This window comes from Pistacia vera, unplaced genomic scaffold (assembly GCF_008641045.1).
Source record: "Pistacia vera cultivar Batoury unplaced genomic scaffold, PisVer_v2 Contig468, whole genome shotgun sequence".
NCBI classification, from domain to species: Eukaryota; Viridiplantae; Streptophyta; class Magnoliopsida; order Sapindales; family Anacardiaceae; genus Pistacia; species Pistacia vera.
Window position 1 is genome coordinate 370,936 of NW_022196299.1, and position 23,925 is coordinate 394,860.

General features: G+C 34.7%; 1 protein-coding gene across 5 annotated transcripts; it reads left to right on the top strand.

The window, feature by feature from the left end:
* The first annotated feature begins 129 nt into the window (after nt 1-129).
* LOC116145851 (probable protein phosphatase 2C 51) lies at nt 130-23,062 on the top strand. 5 transcript variants are annotated; one of them, XM_031431282.1, is made up of 23 exons: nt 130-559; nt 1,096-1,354; nt 1,524-1,629; nt 1,749-1,890; nt 2,057-2,318; nt 2,485-2,852; nt 3,626-3,699; nt 4,477-4,630; nt 11,749-11,935; nt 12,582-12,813; nt 14,708-15,250; nt 15,866-15,923; nt 16,533-16,620; nt 17,464-17,538; nt 17,637-17,720; nt 17,882-18,025; nt 18,836-18,908; nt 19,815-19,897; nt 19,987-20,041; nt 21,292-21,380; nt 21,479-21,579; nt 22,092-22,183; nt 22,658-23,062. In XM_031431282.1, exons 1-20 carry the CDS (start codon nt 268-270, stop codon nt 21,352-21,354), a joined length of 3,342 nt encoding a protein of 1,113 aa, XP_031287142.1. In that variant the 5' UTR covers nt 130-267; the 3' UTR covers nt 21,355-21,380; nt 21,479-21,579; nt 22,092-22,183; nt 22,658-23,062. The 5 variants fall into 5 exon arrangements, with proteins under 5 accessions (XP_031287142.1, XP_031287144.1, XP_031287143.1 ...); XM_031431284.1 differs by having other exon boundaries at nt 14,744-15,250; XM_031431283.1 differs by having other exon boundaries at nt 1,105-1,354.
* The last annotated feature ends 863 nt before the right edge of the window (nt 23,063-23,925 follow it).

Sequence of the window (23,925 nt, forward strand, 5' to 3'; positions counted from 1 at the left end):
GAGGAGATCCCCATATTTTGGAAAATGACACATACACTCCTAAATTGAGGGTGCCAATTAAAAACCCCGGGAAATGCTTAGGAAGATTCCAGTTTCACTGAATTACTCGATTATCTCAACTATTTCCCCTTTCCGCTGACCTGGCAATATTCAAAATAGCGCCAAAGTATCAATCCCGGAGCGCGCTTTAACTGTTCATGTCTCGGTCTACTGTTATTTCAATTTCTTGTAATTCTGTGAGATGAAAATTAAGGAAATCAGTCAAACATGAGGACACTTGTATTCAAATCGAAGCTGTCCGTTTTAGGGCTTATTATTTCGATTGTTGCATACGTAACGACGCGTTCTAGCGGAGAATCGTCGACGTGTTTGACAGTGTACAAAGAAGGCGGTGCACCGGCGGTGTTTCAATCCCCAAAATGCCCTCGCTGGAAGCTTCCAAATTACGATTCCCGACCACGTACCACCCATCGTTGTCAATCGGCTATGCTTCTTGGCCGAAGAAAATCTCAGGAGGATCGCACTCTCTGTGCTCTCGACCTTCACATTCCCTTCCCTGGTTACGCAACTCTCTCTCTCTCTCTCTCTCCATATATACATGTGTTTGCATATAATTATGTTTTAGTAATTATGTGCTGTGAATTGGTGTTATAGTTTGAGTTGGAAGGCAATAACCTGTGATACAATATGATTAGTATGATGAAATTGGGATATTTGCTTCTTACTGAATTTTAGTATTTGATATATGGAAGAGCATTGGGATGTCCATTTTAAAGAAAAGCTTAAACAAGATTGACATGTAATATAATTTCTGCATTAAACCTAGTGAAATGACGCCTAGTTAAATGTTAGGAAAGATATATATATTGGAAGGAGAAAAAGAAAAAAATATTAGGACTGGGGTTTTAAACATATGCCATACTATTTTCAAAACTCTAATTGTGTGCTGCTCAGAAGATGAGAAGAAATACAAGTGGGGATTTGGGCTGTCGTATTTATTAGTTTGATGAATATAGAAGTTTATATATTACTGTGATTTACCTTTACTATCATAGAAGTGGCTGCTGAAATACGTAGAATTTGACATGGAAGCAGGTCTTGCAGGGGTTAAGGAGGTTACTGTTGGAATTGTGGCAGTTTTTGATGGCCATAATGGTGCTGAAGCTAGTGAGATGGCTTCCAAGCTTTTATTGGAGTATTTTGCTTTGCATACATATTTTCTTTTGGATGCTACATATTCTGTTGTATTGAAGAAATCAACCGGAAGGTTGCCGATTAAGGGGGAATTGGATATTGTTTCTCAAGTGCTTAATTGGGATGAAGAACTGGGTCGGCATAAACTGAACTTTGAAAGGTGCTTTTATATATGCATTCATGCTGCCATTATTGTTTCTATTACTTGTTTTATATTAAAGGGATGCTATTGTTTAGCTTCATCTTGTCCTTTAATATCTTTTTTATTTTACTGCATTTAGTATTATTATCCTTGGGGATATATGCTACTCATGTGAATGCTTTCACAGGTTTAAGGTCTCTTTTCCTGCAAATTTCGATGATTCTTTTCACTTGGAAATTTTAAAAGAAGCATTGTTGAGGGCAATCCATGATATTGATGCGGCATTTTCTAAGGCAAGTTGGTTGATGTTTCTTGGCTTAAAATTTGGTGCATTGCATATTTTTCTCTTATGCTGATAAGTGCATTGCATCTTTTTCTCTTATGTTGATATTTTATTGTATTGGCCATGAAGGAAGCATCCAGAAAGAATCTTGATTCGGGCTCTACAGCCACAGTTGTGCTAATAGTGGAGGGCCAAATTTTAGCTGCCAATGTTGGAGATTCAAAAGCTCTTTTGTGCTCTGAAAAATTTCGGTCACCTGGGGAGGCTAAAGGTTATAATTTGATTAGAATAGTGAATGATCTATTTTGAACTTCTGTTCATCTTATCATGTTATTTCATGCCCTATTGTGGAGTATGATTGACCATAGCATAGATCCCTTTGTCATATTAACAGAAACACGGTGAAGGTATTCATGCCATGGTACTTGACTTTGCAGCTACTTTATTAAGGTTATACAGGGAGCAAAGACGTAATGGTGTTTCACGATCAAGAGATCATAATAACTTTAAATTCCCAACCACCAATGGACTGGCTCATTTTACTGTCAAGGAATTGACTAGAGATCATCATCCTGATAGAGATGATGAAAGGTTCCGAGTGGAAGCTGCTGGTGGTTATGTTCTGGAGTGGGGTGGTGTGCCACGAGTAAATGGTCGGCTGGCTGTTTCTCGAGCTATTGGTGATTTGTCTTATAAAAGGTGAGGTTCAAAACCACCAGAAAATATGTGGATATGGTATTTCCCCTTTTTTCTTCTATTGACTATTTTAAATAAGGTATGCTAATTTTATCTAGGACCCTGAAATTGGATTCAGAACTATTTACATTGTTAGACTGTAATCAATTTTTGTTTGGATTATCTTCAGTTATGGTGTTATATCTGCACCAGAGGTAACAGATTGGCAATCTCTGACCGAGAATGATAGCTATTTGGTAGCTGCATCTGATGGTGTGTTTGAGAAGCTGAGCTTGCAAGATATTTGTGATATACTGTGGGAATTGCACACTGATGGTATCGTTGGACCAGGACTCTCTTCTTCATGCTCATACTCATTAGCTGACTGCTTAGTAAACTCTGCCTTTGAAAAGGGCACCATGGACAATATGGCAGCCGTTGTGGTTCCACTAGGATCTACTTATGTTTCTCAAAACCAGTTGAGAGAAACGTGTATAGAAGAGGGAGACATAGATTGCCCTACCAAAGAACTACAGAAGTCCATTTATAAACTGTCAGGTAAGTCGCTTTGCTCATAGATTTTCTGATAGATGATAATATATGCTGCATGGGTAATGGATCAATATTAGTTTGTGAGAACCCATCGTATTTATGAATAATGACTTGTGGCCGTACAATTGATCACCTGCCATTATACTTTGATCTTAATTAAATTTGCTATAAATGGGTGCCGCAGGGCGCTGGCACTCATATGTTGTTGGACCCACTGCCTTCACAACATAAGGGTCATAAATATTAGTGCTTAAATGCCTCATATTTCCATGAAGTATGAATGTGAATCTTCCTACTGCTCTTATGTCTACAATAAACAACTAAACCAAAGCCTCTGGGCTGATCTTCTGCTGACCTGGTTTATTGGTTCCTCAAAACAGCTATATTAAGTGAAGGGAAAACTGTCACCATCTTTTTAGTGCATACCCTGTATCTATTATAATACCATATTTCTCATTGGTCTTATCTGATGAATGCTTATATATGTTCAACTCTTGTCCATGTTAGGCTTGCACTTGTCTCACTATAGTATCTCTCCTGTAGCTGTATGCATTATTTATTCCTCAATATTCTGTTAGACACTCAAGTTTTTGTCAAATTCCAATGATAGTGTGACTTTAGTGGACATTGGTAATTCCAAAATGTAAATGGTATGTTATGAGCATTGTACATGTTGAAGGGTTAGCTATCTTTTAATTTTTACATCTGAATTGTGTGTACTGATTTTAATGATTGTGTGTTTACTAATTAGCTGATTTTGCTGTTGTCACCATGATCAGATAATGACAAAGCTATTGACCTGGTACAGTTGAAACATGCTCATCCACTTACGACCAAATTTGACAGGTTATTGGTAAGGCTGGAAGACAAAGATTTTTATTTTTCTTCATATTTGCGTAAAGCTAATTCCTTGTTATGTGAATTTGGTTCCTTTATCTGTTAGGTGAATAGAAACGTGCCGGGTAACTTGTTTTCAGGCAATTTGCACTTAACTAGAAATAATATGGAGATGTTTTATTTGTTTTTCACTTGTTAAATGGATAACTTATGCTGCTTAAAGAAAAAGGACCTGAAAGAGATTCCTGGAATATAAAAATTATAAGGTGGCTGGTCTTGACAGCAGTTATGCGTCTTGGTGAGCTATGATATTTTATGATGCCAACGATAGTGCATAAATGATAAGAAAAAGGAAATAGCAAACTAAGATATCTTGCTGGTTGTTCTATTCTTTTCCCAATCAAGGTTTCTTCTCATTGCCAATTGAATTATTGGCAGAGGTAGATTTCCATTTTTTCTTAATTTTCCAAATACTTGATCTTATTTATTTGAAATTACTCTTGGAAAAGATTATTTTAACTGAATCCCACCCTGCCAAAATATCAATTTTGTTGATTATTTTGGGATTTGAATACCTGAGTTTTTCTGGTACATTTAATTTACATTATAACTGTGACCATTAACAAAATCTGAAAAACTGATTGCTTGAATTTATTTTATTTGGTTTACTTTTCTATCAACTTTAGCAATTGAGGCTGAACAGTTTTCCAATGACAGGTTTATAATAAAGGGCTATGTGACCATCAATACAGGGAAAATTTGTATAACTGATGGATTGTTTTCCTTCCTCTAGGTTGCAGGAAAACGTGGAAGATTTAACTGTTTTTATTTATCTGAAAACCTTGATGAAAATGTCGATAGCAAACTGGGGGCTCAAAAGGATGGACAAGAAGATCATGTGTATGACTTTTCACAGGCTCTACCCAACAGCCTTGACCATCGTTCTGGTAAGTGAAGTTGTGTTTGTGGATGGATGCTGTACTATTTTTGACACACTGAGACATACATGAACCTCTGCATATCTGGATCGAAAGTCAATTAACTTCCTCCAATAATGTTTTGTGAATTAGTTGTATTATATAGCAACACACACGCACATGCGTGTGTGATGTAGAGAGAATAGGATAATTTCTAGGATTGAGTTGTCTTAGTTAAATTAAACTTTTATTTCAATTTTTTATTAGGATTAGGATTATCAAACTATTGTTTCATTAAAATTAGGATTATTCAAATTATATTTTGATTAGGATTTAATTTTTTTAAGCCTATAAATAAAGGCTTCTTTCATTATTGTTTTTACGCATGGTTATTTGACATGGAATAAGATATTGGTTCTCTTCCTAAGGATTGTTTCTTCCCTTAATTTATTTAGAATTTCTCCCTTTCTCTTGCTATTCTCGCTAGTCTATCCTCTTATTCTCTATTCTTTACCTAATTCTCCTTCTGCCCTTCTATCAATTGGTATCAAAATAAGTTCTGATTTCTTCTTAAAAGCTTTCCTATCAAAACTCTATAATCAATCAAAACCCTAGATTTTCTCAAAACATATAAAAAAACCCTAATTTCTCCCATCCAAAATCCTTTTAAAAAATCAGAAAGCACAAAAACCCCAGGCTTCAACCGTTAGAACTATGTCAAACCACTGCCCCATGTGCCACCACCTATTATTACGCACCTTTGTCACAACCACCACGTTGGCTTCCTCCCTTGCTGATTACAACCTTCCCTAATGAATTGAGTTCAAAACCCTATCGGAAAGTCCCCTATGCACCACTCAAAGTTTAGTCACTGTTGGCTTTCTAGATCTTGTCCATTGCCCGAGTGAGTTTTTCCGCCCATCCCAAAAGATTCCCTGGTTGCCGATCTATCCATCAACAATTCTTTGGCTTCCTTCCAACGCCACGTGTTACACACCCTATTACAAATCAAATTGCATATTAACTCTTTAGATCTCTGTTTATATTCTTCAACCCCTTCATGTTTAAAATATTTTTAGTTTAATCATGTTTGTGCTAGGGGTGTAAACGAGTCGAGTTGAGCCGAGCTTCGACTTTTTGAACTCGGCTTGGCTACTATAGCGTTGAGCTCGAGCTCAAGCTTAAGCTCGGTCGAGCTTAACATGTCGGGCTTGAGCTCGATTGAAGCTCGCTTTGTCAAGGTCAAGTCGAGCTCAATTCCTCTCAAATTCCAATAAAAATAACCCAAGCACATTAGATCAAAGTACAAAAGTTAAAAGAAAAGAAGAAATATGCAGTAAGTTGCAATCTGACATCCCTGTTTCTTCCAGAATATCTAGTGTATACTTTCTTTGAGAGATAACAATACCAGAGCTGGATTGAGCAACTTCTATACCAAGGAAGTATCTAAGTAACCTCAAATCTTTGGTTTGAAAGTGGCTAAACAAGTGTTTCTTCAACTGCTCAATACAATCTTGATCACTTCTTGTAATGACAATATTATCGACATAGACAACTAGATAGATGCATTGCTCTGGTGATGTATATTTATAGAAAACCGAATGATCAAACTCACACCGCACCATACCAAACTCTTGGATGACAGTACTGGAACGTCCAAACCAGGCAGTAGGAGATTGCTTCAAGCCATACAGTGAGCGATGAAGTTTACAGACTAAGGCAGACTCCCCTTGAGCAACAAAACTGAGCGATTGCTTCATAAATATCTCTTCCTGAAGCTCACCATGCAGAAATGCATTCTTAATGCCCAATTAGAACAGAGGCCATTATCGGATGGCAGCCATAGATAAGAACAAGTAGACATAAGACATCTTCGCCACAAGAGAAAAAGTGTCATAATAATTCAACCCATAAGTCTGAGTGTATCCTTTGGCTACCAAACAAGCCTTCAAGCGATCAACCTGCTCATCTAGACTAACTTTGACAATATAAATCCAACAACAACCAACAGTCGACCACCCTGGAGGCAAATGAATTAATTCCCAAGTGTTATTATTATGCAAAGCAGTCATCTCTTTAACCATTGTCTGACGCCACCCGAGATCGGTCAACGTCTCATGAATATTGGAAGGAACAGACACAGACAAAATAGTGGACACAAAAGCAAAATATGGTGAAGATAATCGATGATAACTAAGAAAATTATAAATTGGATGAGGGTTACGAGTGGATCGCATACTTTACGAATGACAATGGGAAACTGATGATCAGAAGGTAGGACTGCAGCATGAGAGGAATCTGGAGTAGGACCTGTAATAGGAGCCTTAGGAATAGGGTCAGGGATAATGTCAGTACCTGTAAGAGGAATAAGAGCATCATCTACAGGGGGGGACTCTCCTTTAGGTGAAGAACATTATGAGACAGGGATAGACTCAGATGACTAACCAGAAAGAGGAGCAATGTAAGGTATGGAGAGGACCTCAGTTATAGAGGCACAGTCTAGTGGAGATGAAGAGAAGAAATGAGAAGACTAAAAAAACGTAACATCAGCAGATATGAAATATCGATTTGGTGTGGGAGAGTAATACTTATAACCTTTTTGAAGACGCAAGTAACCCAGGAAAATACATTTGGTAGACTTGGCAGACATTTTATCCTGACCAGGGGAGAAGACATGGATAAAACAGGTGCAACCAAAGAAACAGGGAGGAAGAGAGAATAAAGACTGGTCAAGAAACAAAATAGAATGAGGTACCTTGTTTTGTAGGACAGAAGAAGACATCCGATTGATCAAGAAACAAGTAGTCAGCACAACGTTTGCCTAAAACTGGAAAGGAACCTGATTGTGTATAAACAAAGTGCGGGCAGTTTCAATGAGATGTCTATTCTTACGCTTAGTAACCCCATTTTGTTGTGGGGTATAAGCACAAGATGACTGATGGAGGATTCCTTGGGAGGACATGAATTTTGTAAAGGGGGGCAGAAAAGTATTCACGAACAATATCACTCCGCAACACACGAATAATAGTATTAAATTGAGTCTTAATTTCAGCACAAGGGATTCAAATATGGAAAATAATTCAGAACGAGTTTTCATTAAAAATAACCAGGTGCAACGAGAATAATCATCAATAAATGTAACAAAATATTGAAATCCCAAGATAGACGAAACACAACAAAAACCCCACACATCTAAATGAACTAACTCAAAAGGGGACGTTGCCTGTTTATTGATATGCTTAGGAAGTGAACTGCGAGAATGTTTCCCAAGTTGACGCGACTCACAATTGAAAGATGATAAATTAGATAAACCTCGAATCATCTTCTGAAGCTTCAATAAACTAGGATGGCCCAAACGATTATGAAGGAGAACCGGAGATTCGAAACAGTGCATGCTATAGGGGCAGAATGTAAATTGAGATGGTAGAGGCCCTGTGACTCATATCCTGCACCAATTATCCGTCCCATATCTTGGTCTTGTATAACAACAGAAGTAGTATCAAAAGTGATAGAACAATTTAAAGACCATGTAAGTTTACTAACAGACATAAGATTAAAAGGACAATTAGGAATATAAAGAACAGAGTCTAAGGCCAAGGATGGAAGTGGATGTGCACGGCCCACTGCTTTTACAACTGTTTTGGACCCATTAGCCATAGTGACAGAAGGTAGAGATGTAGCATTAGTGAGATGAGAACGTAAATGAGGGTTACCAGAAATATGATCAGAAGCACTAGAATTAAGTATCCAAGGCCCTAAAGGGAAGATTGAGTGAGGCATGCAACTGAATTACCCGAGTGAGCTATGGAGGCAACAGATGAGGAAGACTGCTTATTTGCTTGATACTTGAGATACTCTTCATAATTAGCACCAATGAGAGTCAAGGATGGCTGAATGTGTCCCTCAGATGACCCTGAATGCGGATCAGGGTGATCAGTCTGAACAACATTAGCGGCCTGAGAAGGGGGGCCATGCAACTTGTAGCAATTCAACCATCTTGCAGCAGACATCATCAATTTATGATAGAGATTAAACTGATTTGGGCAGTAGTAAAAAAATAAAAATATTTTATACGATGGATGACGTTTTCCGATGACGGTGACGATGTGGCAGGCGTCGGACAGTGATGAGACCCAAGGTTCTGCTTGTCGGCGTTGTCTGAGGCTATTGGTGTCGACGATGAGATGTCACACTCGTCGGAGAAGGAGATTGGAGAAGCTGTCAGAAAGTCGATTGGTGCGTGGGACGGCGAACAACGATGATCTTTTGAGGGTTTGACGGCGAGAGAGAGACGAATAGGTTGGTGTTGTCGGATTTCAGAGTCAACACTAGATGGAGGCAACCTAAATTTCGCCGGAAAAGATCATCGGAAAAAAATCGCTGAAACAGAAAAGAAGAAGGAAAAAAAATTCTAAGATTTCTGATTTCTTTGCTTTGATACCATGTGAAATCAAAAGAGATTTTTCTTAATATTCCTTGTGAACAATATACAATAATATATATTCATGAAATAATCCTATTCCTAATAAAACTGATCATTTTCCCAATATGATTATGATCCTAATCCTAATGTGATCTTGATCTTAATTCTAATATGATCAACATCCTAATCCTGATATGATTCTGTACAACTCAACAAAATCTATCATTTCGTTTTTGTTTAGTTTAAGGAAGACCTAGTCTAACTTTTATATAACCCATGTGCCTTTATATTTTGTGTTTAACTTTGATTGTGTTGCTGTGATGTTTATGATGGAAGCTAGATTAACTCACTCATGTTTTAGTGCAACACAATCAAAGGTCGGTTCTCCTCAAATAATATCAACCAACAAAGACTCCAAAACTCTAACACAACAACACAATATAAGCAAATCTAACTAAACTTAACAAACCAAACAACAAGTAAATAACAAAATCAAAGTAAACGGCCAACTTTAAGGCTTAAAGGCAAAGCCACCCGCCAAGAGATCCAAATGTAAAGGCTGAGCCATTGGTTTGGATTTTTCCACCACCAAGTTCGACCAAAGCTTGGATAAAGGATTGAAGAAAACTCTTTCAAGAGCTCAATTTATCATTCATAAAAGCTAACCCATTACAAAGCATAGTTTGACTTTATATAGTCTTACAAAATAGTGCCCACAAATTAATAAAAACATAAAATATAAAAATTACGCATAAAAAGGGTCACATGTGACGCCCCAAGGAAAGAGAAAACTAAACACAAAATACAAGGGCACATGGGTTACATATCTCAAAGATCAATCGTTGACTAAAATTTGAATTTTTCTTTTGTTAACGAATTGCTTTTAAATGAGAAAGAGTTTGCAGTGAAGAGAAGAGAGATTGTGAGTTGAGAAAGAGAGACTTAAGAAGAGGGATAGTTTTAATTGATTTGGGATTATGATTTATGGGGGTGTTTGTCATTTTTACAACCTTTTAAGTTCATATACCCTAATACTTATAAAACTAACATTTTGGACCCTTTCGAGCTCGTTGAAGCTCGCGAGCCTAGCAAGCTGAGCTTTGGCTATTTGAACTCGGCTCGTTTGACATCCCTAGTTTGTGCCTTGAAAAAAATTTGTGACCATGTACTTAAGTGAGCCATTTAGACATTTCAAACTGGTTTCAATACTTTATTTGACTATCTTGAAAGAAAACATGAACACCTAATCTACAGACATTAATGCGTGCTTTGGGTAATTGATTGAGCTTATTATTCGATAGTTAGAAGTTTCAATAGTTGCTTCAACTTTAGGCTTAAAAATATTAAGAGGATTAGAGAATTGACCACTTATAGGATCATCTATCGGTTATTTACCTAACGATTTAGACTGTTAGGTAATAGGGATGTTTACAGATTGGGTGTTCATGTTTTCTCCAAAGGTAGTCAAATGGTTATTGATTTTGGTTTTTAGGTATTTAAATTGGTTGAAATGCCTGATGGCTTGCTTAAGTTCATGTTTGGTCAATAAGGCACAAACATGACTAAACTGAAAGTATTTGAAACATGAAGGGTCTGAAGTGACATAAACCAAAACTTGAGTGCGTGTGTATCACTTGCAACGTCTAAAGGAAGATGGAGAGGTGTCATTAGACAGACTAGCAACTAGGAATTTGGGATGGGTGGTGAAAACTTAGGTGGTGGATGGAATCTAGTACGGCGGCTCAACTTTTGGTGGTATGTAGGGAATTTTCCAATTTGTTTTTGGACTTGATTCTTCAACGAAGGTTGTGATGGCGATGCATGGGGCAGTGGTTCAACGTAGTTTTGATTGTGGAAGCTTGGGCTTTCTGTGCAATCTGATTTTTTTTTTTTTTTTTTTTTTTTTTTTTCCATTTTTTTTTTTTTGGGGGGGGTTTTTGGATGGGAGAAATTAGGGTTTTTTTTTTTTGTATTTTGAAAGAATTTAGGGTTTTGATTGAGTCTAGGGTTTTGGGGCACAAGCCTTTAAGAAGAAATCAAAACTTGCTTTGTTACAAATTGATAGAGGGGCAAAAGGAGAAGTTGATAAAGAATATAGAAATAAATAGAATCAAAGAAGGATAGATTGGGAAGAATAGCAAGAAAAAGGAGAAATGTTAGAAAAAATGAGAAAGAAACAATCTATAGGGAAAGAATCAATATCTTATTTCATGTCAAATAATCATGCATAAAAACAATAATGAAAGAAGCTTTTACTCATAGGTCTTGAAAAACTGGATTAGATATAATCCTAATTTTAATAAAACAATATTTGATAATCCTAATTAAAAAAAAAAAAAAAAATAGAAGTTTAATTTAACTAAGACAACTATTCTTTGAACATCAATGTGGCTGGATAGAAAACCACTTCAATGGCTAAGGATGATGAGGCTGATTTATTGTGGGATAAAGTTTGATTCTTTGCTTCTCTTTGGTGTCAGTTTCCTTTGCATTCAAGAATACTTCTATTTTTTCAATAATGAAAATTGTAACACTATTTTTATTATTTTCTGAGTGCTTTTTGTTTTTTGTTTTTTGGAGAGTTCTATTTTGACTTTTGAGCTTTGACAGCTCTGCTGCTTCCATGGTGGACTTCTGGCTCACATTTTTTGTATGTCATGTTTTTGTTTGTTCAGGATTAATATATTCTGTTTCTTCTTCTTCTTCTTCTTCTGTTTTTGTCTAGGTGGACCTCTATATTCTTATAACGACCAGAATATTTGCTTGCATTTTGGAATGACTGTAGATGGAAGTAAAGATCAATGCATCAATACTGAAGGCTTTGCTAGTTTCCTTGGTTTGCTTGAATCAATACCCTTCCATACTGCTGGTTCAGATTATGGATCAAATGAGAATGCAATGCCTGACTTGAGGTACATATCTGTTTTCTATTCAGCTTTTTCTCCTTGTGACCCGTAGCTTATAGAACCATCAAATAATTAAAGGTTGCAATTACTGAGAAAGATAAACTTGAAAACTGTTTCATTTACCTGCATGCAGGTAATGTACTTCCTTTATGCTTAAAGGCATGCCTATCTTTATTTGGATAAAATAAATGTGTCCTGGTAGCCTTTGTGAAATGATGCACATAGCGCCAATCAAGCACAACTGATGCATGGTTTTTAATTACAGTCAGGCCATTGTATATGGACAATTTGGTTTAGAGTTGACTTGCTATGTATCTATATGAACACATGTATTTTGACTCCTGCTCAAACACGAGGCATAAATTAATAAGGTAGAGTACTGGGACTCATGGAAGGTGATATGAACTCATCAAAAGGTGCTCATTGAACATTGTATAATATTTGGTAGTAACATAGATTCAGGCAATGATTTTTGAGTGGGACAGGCAAAAGATATGCCTTCCTTTGCACTATTTTGGGTTGTTAAAAATGAGTGTTACTATGTTAATGATTATTCACTGTTGTAAATAATCTTATATTTACCTATATTTTCTTGTTTCATTTTTCTAGTCAGACAAGCCTATAAAAACACTCTGTACATATTGATTATTAGGTATGTTCTAAAGAAAAAGTTTGGTCGTGGATCATATGGCGAAGTATGGCTGGCCTTTCATTGGAACTGTCAAAATGGCAGTGATGCCTCAAACTCGAGTGAAAAAAGTAAAAATGTCTCAGACGATACCATTCTTGAAGAATCACATACCAGAAATTTGCAAAATGGCTCAACCAATGATTGCCATGCTGGTTCTTCTAATGATGGCTTGTTCATTTTGAAACGTATAATGGTAAGTTATTCAATTGATATAAATTATTTTTTTATTTTAAATTTTAAAAGAAGTTTGTATTCAATTTAGTGTTTACCGATGACTTCATCATAGTTCATTAAGCATTGTTCTCGGTATTGGGTCAAAGTGAAATCTTTTTAACTTAATTGAAATATAAATATTTTATATGAAGCCTAATATACTCAATTGGTCATCGAGCCTTGAAACTTTCTAGTTACTTGGTCACACTAGATGTACAATTGGTTGACAGAGACGATAGTGTCACAATAAATACAGTTGTGGGGACTGGCATTTCGTGTATCCTGTCATTTGTTTTGAAGTATTATTGACTTTATTTCAGTACTGGCATCTCTTGTTGCTGGATTTCTTGATTAGGATATATTGGAGATGATGTATTTTTGAAGCAAGGAACTATGCATTTAATATGTACTATCTTCTAGATTTGCCCTTGTTCTTTGTGGTGTTTATATTTTTGTTATTATTTTATATTTTACACACACTATATCATATTCAGAGTTTTAGAGGTAACTATTGTTGAGATTATCCCTCAACAACTATACTGCCTTTGACTTGGATTCACAAAATATCAATGAGGGATGTATCTCAATTTCCATGTTTGAGGGCATGAAGCATTCAAGGCAGCAGATGGTTATTTAAGGAAAGAATATAGCTTTGCATTCTGGAATGTAATTGAAGATGTGTTTTATGGCTTCATAGTTATGGGCTATGGTTGTAAAGAATCCAGGAATCATGGGCTATTCCAAGTTCCAAGTTCTTGCGATTCTTTATTAACAGAGAATGTTTTTTTCTTTTTGAGAACCGTTTGGAGATGTGTCTTATTAGCTATTCTTTGGGTTTTATGGCAAGAAAGAAATAATCGTATTTTGAAGTGAAAGGAGACGATAACAATGAGGCTTTATGGGAGAGAGTTAGACCTTTTGCTTCTATTTGGGCTTCATTTCCAAAGGAATTTAAGGAATCTTCTTTTTTATTTATACATTTTAATCAGGTGGGGTTTTGGGCTAACTTTGTATAGCTTGCTTATTGTGGGATGGGAAATAGGATATTATGTTTGACCTATTTTTGTTTGTGTCTTGTATAGAATTGTTTATTGTTTTGATTTTTTTTTTTTTTTTTTTTTTAATCTCTGAGTGGATTTCTACTAATCCACTGATGTACCTACATCAATTTCTTCTTTAATATAGTTCTACAGATTCTTATTAAAAGAAAAAAGAAAAAAGAAAATTGAAGATGTGATTTATGTTAGAGATCCTACTTGTGGTCCTTTTTTCCATTATTTTGGAAAATTTGGCATGATTGTCATTACATTGTTCTGTCTCTGTTTATTTAAGAGAGAATATTTCATATGCAATAACAAAAAATTTTAATTACCCATTCTCTCTCCTCTTCTGGATCTTTACCTAGGAAGAGGGTTTGTGCTGTGTTTTTGTACTTCTTTGGGCTTGGATTGTTGGCATGATAAATTTTCATGAGAATGAAATCATACATTTAGATAAAATAGAAAAAAAATTGGCCTGATAAGGTTTATTAGCAATACGAAATGTATATGCAAGAATGTTTATAAATTTTATGCTGTGAAATGCAATCAATTTTATTCTTGCTTACATGGCTTGTGCTTTTAGTGACACAATTATAGTTAATCTTCTACTAGTCAATTTTTCTTCTAATAATGAATTTCATAATTTGTGGAATGTAATTGGTTTATTACTATATTTACTTTCTCCTTCAAATTACTGGTTTGACAAGTTCATATTATTTCAGTATTTCTCACCTTTTTCTCTGACTGGTCATCTGGATCCTTTTTTTTTTTTTTTTTTTAATTGCTGCCTTTTTGCTTTTTACGTTGTCCATTTTTTGAGTTTGATTTTTGTAGGCAATTTATTTCAATGGAGTTGATTACCTTAAACAGGTGGAGAGAGGGACCAATGTTTACTTAAGTGGTCTGCGAGAGAAGTATTTTGGTGAGCTCTTTTTAAATGCCTCGACGAGTCTTGGAGGTTTACTGTTGTCTGGAATATCAGAACCTTATCCAGAAGAATCAAGATCATATTATGATGACCTATTAGAGAAAAATGAATCATCTTTCCATGACTGTGGAAACAGCTGGAGTTTTGATAACGACTTTACGAACAAATTTAGATTGCAGAGAGCTTCCTTTGAGGAAGGTTTGAACCATATTGCAAGATATGTGGAGTCTTTTGAATCTCAATCTAATGAAATATGGCTGGTATTCCATTATGAAGGTGTGTCCTTGTCGAAGCTAATATATACTGTGGAAGAAGCAGCAAGTCATCCTGATGAAGAAAATGTTGAAGAGGTCAAACATGTGCAGGTACTGCGTCCATCAAAATGGTGGCATTGGTTGAAGACAACAGAAGCAGGACAAGAGGAAATGCGCAATCTTATATGGCAGTTGGTATGTCTGCATGCCAATATTAGCTTGCATCTTCCATTGTCACCACTTTAATATTACTTTGGCTTATTTTTCATTTTTCATTCTTGCGTGAACATTGCTTGGATTGGATCGTTAACATGGCTTTTATTTTTATTAGCTCTGCAGTTTGTACTGAATTTTGTGGTTCAAAGATTTGTCATTCCTCTGCTAGGCGAATAAGCTTATTGTTAATAGGATGAGTTTAAATGCTTTAATAAAAAAAGCTTCACTCAAAAGTTTGCTATGTTTGTCCAAAGTTTGGTACTACTATCAACATTGTTCAATGGTAATTCAATGCTCTTGGCTATACTCTCCATCGCCGCTTGATCAAATAAACTTGCTTGTCTTTGAGTTTTAAATTTATTCATTTCTAGTCTCTATCTATGAGACTTGTATCGGGTTTTTTTTTTTTTTCCTTCCATTAAAGATAGTTTCATTAGTTTTGTTTTTGGTCACTTATGCGCCATATTAGTCCTTTCTCTTCCTTTTATTCAACTTCTGCACTAGTCTAGATTTTTTTTTTCTTGGTCTTTATAATGATAAACATTGAAATCAGTCATATAGTATTTGATGTACTTTTCTTTTTTCCTTTCACAGTTGATGGCACTCAAGTCTTGTCATGACCGCAATATCACCCACAGGGATATCAAACCTGGTGAGCACAATAATGCATTTTTTCATCATAGATTATGAGTATCAAGTAATATGATTAAAATAAGAGTCTAAAATGGCATTATTGGCTGCCCTTGGTTGGTCCAAGCTCCTGTTTCTTATGTCTTGCTGGCTGGTCAAATTGATTGCCATATGAGAACTTCTGTATATGCACTAAGCTTTCATGATCCTTCCTCACAATCCTTGGTGTACATGCTACATAAGTTGAAAACCATTTAACCATGCTTTGAGGACCACGCATCTGTGAATCCCATGATTTATAATGACTATATGCTGTGAGAGTTACAGTTTCACAGGCAAGAGTGAGGGTGTGGGGGTGGAGACAGAGATCTGGGTGAGAAAACACTTTTTCAATATATTATTTATCTCATGTCATTCATCTGTGATGCCGTGTAAAATTTAGGGAAGTAATTTTGAGATAATATAACATAAATATGCCCTTTATATTGCAACTGGATTTATATGGTATAAATCTACCGTTTTCTTTTTCTTGAATTGTCATTTCTTTGATCATGTTTCACATCATTTATGGCAAAATAAGTATTTTATGGATTATGCTAACTTAGAATGCTTTTATATTTGTTATTGGAAGAAAACATGGTGATATGCTTTGAAGATTGGAACACTGGGAAATGTTTGAAAGGAACTCCAAGTGAAGATAAGAATTTTACCACCAGAATGTATGTTGGTATAAGTGAAATTTTGCTTTTCAGCTCAAGTTTGTTCCACTTACTTAGCTGAAGTATGATAGGTTGTGATACCATATAGCATTATGAGCAGACGCCTCAAGCAGGGTAACAACTACCCTTTTTGAACCCTTCTGCTCTTTTCTTTGGTGCGTTGAAAGACTATCCTACCTACAGAAGACTTTTTTCCCAATATCATGTAAACTGCCCAAGTAGAATCTTCTTAGTTTGCTTCATTTATTTCTGATAACCCAATGCTCTACAATATTCAGTTTTAGACTATATTAGTATTTAGTAATACTGCCAGCGATATTTTTATTTGGAATTTCAGTAATGACTTTGAATCCTTTACTTGTCATTTAATTCTTCAACTAATTAGTGAACACCCTCGACAATCTGCATGTTTTCCCTGACTGTTTTTGCTATTATTTTTTATTCTTATTGATGCTTGGAGGAAAAAAGAAAGTAACAAACAAAATTGCAGCATCTTATAATTTCTGACTGCTATGTTCATCCTTCAATTTTTGCCTTTCTCTTTTTTTCATGTGTTACATTGTTCTCTTGCGTAGTGTATTCACATTTCACAATAGGACCTCTTTCCTTTCATGGTGCCATTTGTAGCATATAAATGTATGTTCAATGTAATATTGTTCTATTTTCCTCTCTCTTGCTATAATTAGTGAGCAGTAAAATGTTGTTGACAGCATTTATCACCTAATTAAATATGACAAAGGGATATACATGCTTTAGATTATAATTTTCTTGATGGTTGCATATTCCTTTTGTTATATCTATGTTAGGGGTAATTTATTCATACCCTTTTAACTAATTGTTTAGGCGCATCATCGACTTTGGTAGTGCCATAGATGAGTTCACAGTGAAGCATTTGTATGGATCGACTGGACCTTCTAGGTATCTCATTTCTGGGAGTGTTTCTTTTTGTTTCCTGTTTTTGAATCATAGTAAAAGGTCCTGATGGGTGTTTATTTATTTATTTTTTATTTTGCTAGAGCTGAACAAACTTATGAATATGCTCCTCCTGAAGCTTTTCTCAATGCTAGTTGGTATCAAGATCCAACGGGCACAACTTTGAAGTACGTCATATTCCATTTTAAGTGATATAAAAATTTGCATCTTGGTCTATCTTCAACAATATCTTTATTCTGTCTGAACACTTAGTTTCATTTGTTGAATTAGAATGCTTCCCTTTGTATTGGTTGGAATAATTTATTGCATTGCTTGTTTTGTTGCATAGGTATGATATGTGGAGCGTTGGTGTTGTAATCTTAGAGCTGATTTTAGGATCACCAGATGTTTTTCAGATAAGTGCCTTGACGCGCTCTCTTTTGGATCGCCATCTTGAGGGCTGGAATGATGAATTGAAGGAGCTTGCTTACAAGTGAGTTGTTGCTGAGAATATTGCGTTCAACTTAAAAATACTAACTGCCTTTATTTATTTGTCTTTTCTTTATGAAATTTGGGATCTGTATCTCACATTCAATATTTGATAATTTTTTAGACTCTATACTCCATATTTAATTTGATAATTAAGGTTCTGAATTCAAATTGTTCAGCTATATTCTGAAGAAACTCTTATTAACTTTCTGTTTTAAAATATGTACATATAATTCTAGAGGACTCCTATATTATGGCACATTAGTACTAAAAATAACAAGAGCTACTTAACCCTTTTTCTGCTTCTCAATTATGAAAAGGATGTCACATCTCAGCATAAATATATTTGATAATCTTCTAGATCCCATAATGAAAAAGATTATTTATTGATTTATCAATATATAATATGAAAGAGGGAGGGGGTACCATGTGTTGTAATACTTTATCCTATTTCTGTGGTTAAATATACATTTTAGTCTTCTTTATATTCTTATTTATTGGCAGCAAATCTGATAATTGACATCTACAAAGGAATTTCTTGCTCAGTAGTATCCATTTATATCTAAATTGTATGAAGCTTGTTCACTTTAATGTTGAAATATTGATTTTAAGATCCATAAAATTATGAAGATATTGTGTGTGTGGGCCTTCAAAATTTTGTTTGTTTGTTTGGTTATTTTTTTTATTTTTTTTTATTTTTTAATGATTAAGAAATTAATATGCTGTTCTACTTGTTGTAAGGGGAGTGAGTGTTTTGCATATTTTAGTGATAGATGCTGACACTGGTGATTTGGTGAATGTTTGGTTGTGCCAGGCTTAGATCTTTCATGGAATTGTGTATCCTAATCCCTGGCAATTCCTTGAAGCATATGCGCAGTACAAACCAAGTAAGTATATCTTTGTTCTATGTTAAACTAGGTCGTGTTTATGGGACAACAAATTATTGAGCATTTATCTATGTGACTTTTCTTTTTTCATTCTTTCTTTCATCTCTTTATTGATATGTTTAGGTAAAAAGTGTGGTTTGATGGTTCCTATTATAGACAATGGCATAGCTGACTTTCATGATTGCTTTCTGATGTGGATTTTAAATTTTGGTGTTATTACCTTTCATGCTTTAATTTGTGGTCAAGGAGACAAGCAAGCAAGTTGAAGAGTATCTGTATTCTGTATTGACCTTCAACCCCAAAGTTTTTGAGGTTACTAGTTGTCATTTCTTCTTCTATCCAATTTATAATCAGAGGGAGCCCAAATAAACTAGAATTTGGAATGTCTACCACTGACTGTCTGTGCTTTAAAGCAAGGTCTAGAGTTGTACCGAATGACCCAGATAGAATTGTATGACTATGTTCTGACAGTCAAGAATATTATAAACAATTCATGGTCTTGAACATTATGTTATTTGTCTAATGATTAAGGTTCATTTTTGGATGCATTTAGCAGTGAAGATTTCATGGCTGTCAGTAGAAATAAGTGCTGAAGTATCACTGCAGAGTGAGTTAGGCCTGGTGTTTATAAAGCTTTATCCATTGTTTTTAGAGGATTATTGTACTTAAAAGAGTATGATACGCTAATTGTCTTTTTTGAAGCATAGTATCCTTGTCAAGATCTAGCTTTGACATGTACTGATTTTTTTTTTTTTTTTTTTTTTGGATAGGAAAGGTAGAAATGTATATTAATGAGAAAAAAAACTTAGAAAGTGAATCAGAAATCCCCTCCTACAAAAATAACCCTTCTAAAAAGGGCCTAAAGCTTTGACATGTACTCATTGAATTTCATTTTTGGGAATCCAGGGTAGATTGTCGCCTGCTTCTTGGAAATGCTCTGAGGAGTTCTTTTCTCAACAAATAAAGAGTCGAGATCCTCTTAAACTGGGGTGAATTATGATAATCATGCCTATGTAATTTTATTATTCTGAAGATTGTGTTATATCTTTACATATTCTTTTTATCACCATGTTGGCAGGTTTCCAAATGTTTGGGCAATGCGGTTAGTGCGCCAACTTTTGCTTTGGGACCCTGTAAGTTTTCTGGTTTTGTAATTCAAACAATACTGTTGCAAGGCATTTAAGACTTCAATTTGTTGTTAATGTTGTTAATTGCTTTAAAATAGTTTTTTGTCGGTAAGTCCTCCTAATTAGCAGCTGAGCCATTGACAACCTTTAAACTTCTCTGGGCAATTTTCTTACTCCACTCTCTGTTGGTTGTTACATCTCTACCTTGAGTCTGGAATCTTTGTGGGGTCTTGAAGATAAATTAGCTGGTAACTTGGTGTGTTATAATAAAATTGAGTTAATTGGGGTTGGAGCAAATTCTTGCTTCATAGATTGTTATATCCCTTCTGGGAATGTATTGTGGACCTGAAGATAAATTAGCTTGTGATTTATGACTTAGTTGATATGACAAGATCTCTGACTTAAATCATTATCAGCTACTACATTTGTCCTTCCAGGATAATTTGTGATGAGAGATGACTGGAGAACGCTGATGACTATTTCTAATGGAGACTGTCTTGTTTTTTTACCATTTGTTAATCTACGTCATTGATTTTGGGGTAATTGAAGCAGGCGTAACAATGGGAGCACCAGAAACATTGAAGACTTTGCCGAAATTTTTCAATGGCAAAGAGAGTGATAGGAACCCATTCCAATAACTCAACAATTTAGGTTGGGTCCCTTTCAATGTGGGATCCTAACAGAGAGCTCCCTTGTTGATAACCTAATTAAATACAAGTTCGGATAATGATACTGACCTGACCCTAACTGAGCTGGTCATTTACAACTTAGGCATTTGATATGATTCTGATCTAATTCATCAGCTACTATGTTATTCCTTCTAGGATAATATCGTGATGAGGATGATTGGAGATTGATGATAACTATTTGGATGGAGAGTAATTCTCATGTTTAGTCGTTTGTTATTCTGTGCTAACTTTGGGGAGCTCTAGAGGTAGAGGAGATTTTGCCAAAAAAATTTATTGCAAAGGAAGTTCCCTAGTTGAAACCGTTGTGAACAAGAATTCTGATTTACATAGATACCATTCCTATGCAGCAAAAAAAAAAAAAAAATTGGTCCTCTTTCAGTTATTTTCCTACAAAATATATTTTCATGTACCCAGGTTTGTGCCATGACACTAAATATTATCTATCAATTATTTGGCATTGCAAATCATGTTGTGAAGCGTATTTTAACTTACAATTTGTCTTTTAGATTTGCTTTCAAATGCATTATTGGACTATACATGTGAACCTGAAATTTATATAACTTTTAGGAGGATCGCATGAGTGTTGATGATGCACTGCAGCATCCTTATTTCCGACCTTCCAAAAGATGAGGTGATGAGAACTATTTTTTCATGGAAGCTACAATTTCCTACATTTTGTTTTAATAACCAGATGTGCAATAACTCCAGATTCTTTCAATTTAGATGCAGATTTCATAATTCTCTCTTTGATTTCAGATGAGCTATCATTACTCAAGACTCCTGAAGATGTTACAAAAATCAGAAATAGGAAGCTTCAAAAAATTGCGGTTGATGATCAGAATGCTGAATACACTGGTAAGATTATGAATGTGTCTCTACTGCTGACTGTTCTATGCCATCCTGTCTGTTCTACAGTTTCTGTAGTTAGACAAGAAACCAATTTTCACCAATAACAAAATGGTGACAGTGATAGTGAACTGGTGATCCACCTCAGGTATTCAAACCATACAGTTGAAAATCTTCATATAAGAATACAACTTAAACCAAAACAGGATTCCAATCTGTTGTACTGTTATATGTAGTTTTTGGGCAATGTAATGACAATTATCACCTAATGGAAGCATAATTTCAATTGAAAGCAGTCCTTGGATCGGTCATGTGTATTGATGACAATATATCGTATTTGTAATATAATGTGGACTAAAGAATAAAACTAAAATTTATCCTCTTTATAACAATTGAATGAAATTAACGGTTTCTCTGTGTCTTTTCTTATTATAGATTTCTGTTTTTTATTTTTTTATTTTTGTCTTAATTATGTTGCAAGACATGTTTTGAGGAAGCAAGACCATATCAAATTTTTGCAGGGAAGGCAACATGGTTGGAATTTTTTTGAGTTATGACAGCTGGGCATAATGAAGAATGCAATCCATTTCCTTGGTGTTGATGGAATATTAAGGTACGTTTTGATAGTACTTGTCTTGAAATCTCTCTGCATTTGGTGTAGATATGCCACCCATGTCCTTGACGCCCCAAGTCAGAATTTCCTGCCACAATCGTACTCATGGCTGATAGTCAAATTTTAATTGCCTGCTTAGTCACTCAAAGGATTTCATAACTTGTGGTCTAAAAAGTTCCTACTTGCTAGGAAGTTGATAGTAGGAATTTCTCTCGTGAATTAAACCTGAACCTTTATTTTATAGAACTTTTCATCATTAACTGTTAAGTTATCTTCTTTATCTAATCCTAAATCATTCATTTTTTACTAGTTCATAATATGGGCTGTTCATTTGTAAAGCCTTTGTCCATAATGGGTTTACATATTACTGTTAAATTCAATTTTTTCGCCATCTATGGTGTTATTTCTATGCCACAGATGACAGATTGGAAGTTTCTAACCACCCAAAATATACTTATTTCAGGGTTTCTTCAGATGGCATATTTGAGATTTGAGGAGCTTAAACCCCAAGACATTTGTGATCTTTTTACTAGATCATCCTTACCCAGACAGAAAGGTCCGATCTGTTCTTTATCCCAGTACGCCATCAAGTGAATTTATATTGAGGACTGCTTATGAAGGAGATGGCATGGATTACTTATCTGTTATGGCTGTTCTGTTTGGATCATCTGGTTTTTCCGTAGAGCTCGTAAAATGCATATTTGTTTTTTGTTGGGTAAACTTGGTAATTGCCTCTCACACGACTTGAATACAAGACTTCCTTGGATATAAACGGTTTCAGGTACCTTGTATTTTTCGAGGGAATCGGAAATGCACAGTGCAGGTTCCCAAAAAAAGGAATCGGAATCGGAACTGTAAAGTGCAGGTTCTTAAATTCAAGGAATCGGAACCTAAAATGTAGGTTTCGGTTCTTTTCCCGGGTACCCTATAAAAAATTAATTACCCCCTATTAGTTTAAAAAATGATAAAAATACTTTAAAAGTTTACAAATACACTCCTAACAAATTTTGATTACTCATTCATTTGTGTCCAATGTAACTCATAAATCTTCCAATCTCTAGACAGCACTTGAATTTAATCAATTCATCACAATTCACACAAAATTTCTCAATCAAAACCAAGACAAACAATTATTCATCGTAAAATTGTTAATTTAATGTTATAAATTGTTAATGTTTATAATGTAATATAATAGTATTATAATTAATTAAGTAATTATTTAATTATAATGTAATGTTATAATTAATTAAGTAATCATACTATACATGTATAATATAATGTTATAATTAATTAAATTTCTAATTATTTAATTAAATATTGTACTAATGTTTATAATGTAATGTTATAATTAATTAAATAATCATATTATAAATTTATAATGTAATGTTACAATTAATTAGATTTTTTAACTATTTAATTAAGTAATGTACTAATGCCTAATGTAGTAAATTAATAATGTTTATTAGGGGTGTTCAAAAAAATGTAAAAACCGAACCGAACCGTTAACTAAACCAAAAAACCGGTTAACCGAAAAAATGGTTCAGTTACGGTTCGAAAAATTCAAAAAATCGAATTTTCAGTTCAGTTACCGGTTCGGGCAAAATTAGAAACGGTTAACCAAAAACCGGTTTTTCAAATATATATATATATATATTAAATAAATAAATAATAACCTAAACTAAAATAAATCTCTAATTTACTCAATATAAAATCCCAACCCAAAATTTTTTTCTTAGTTTCCA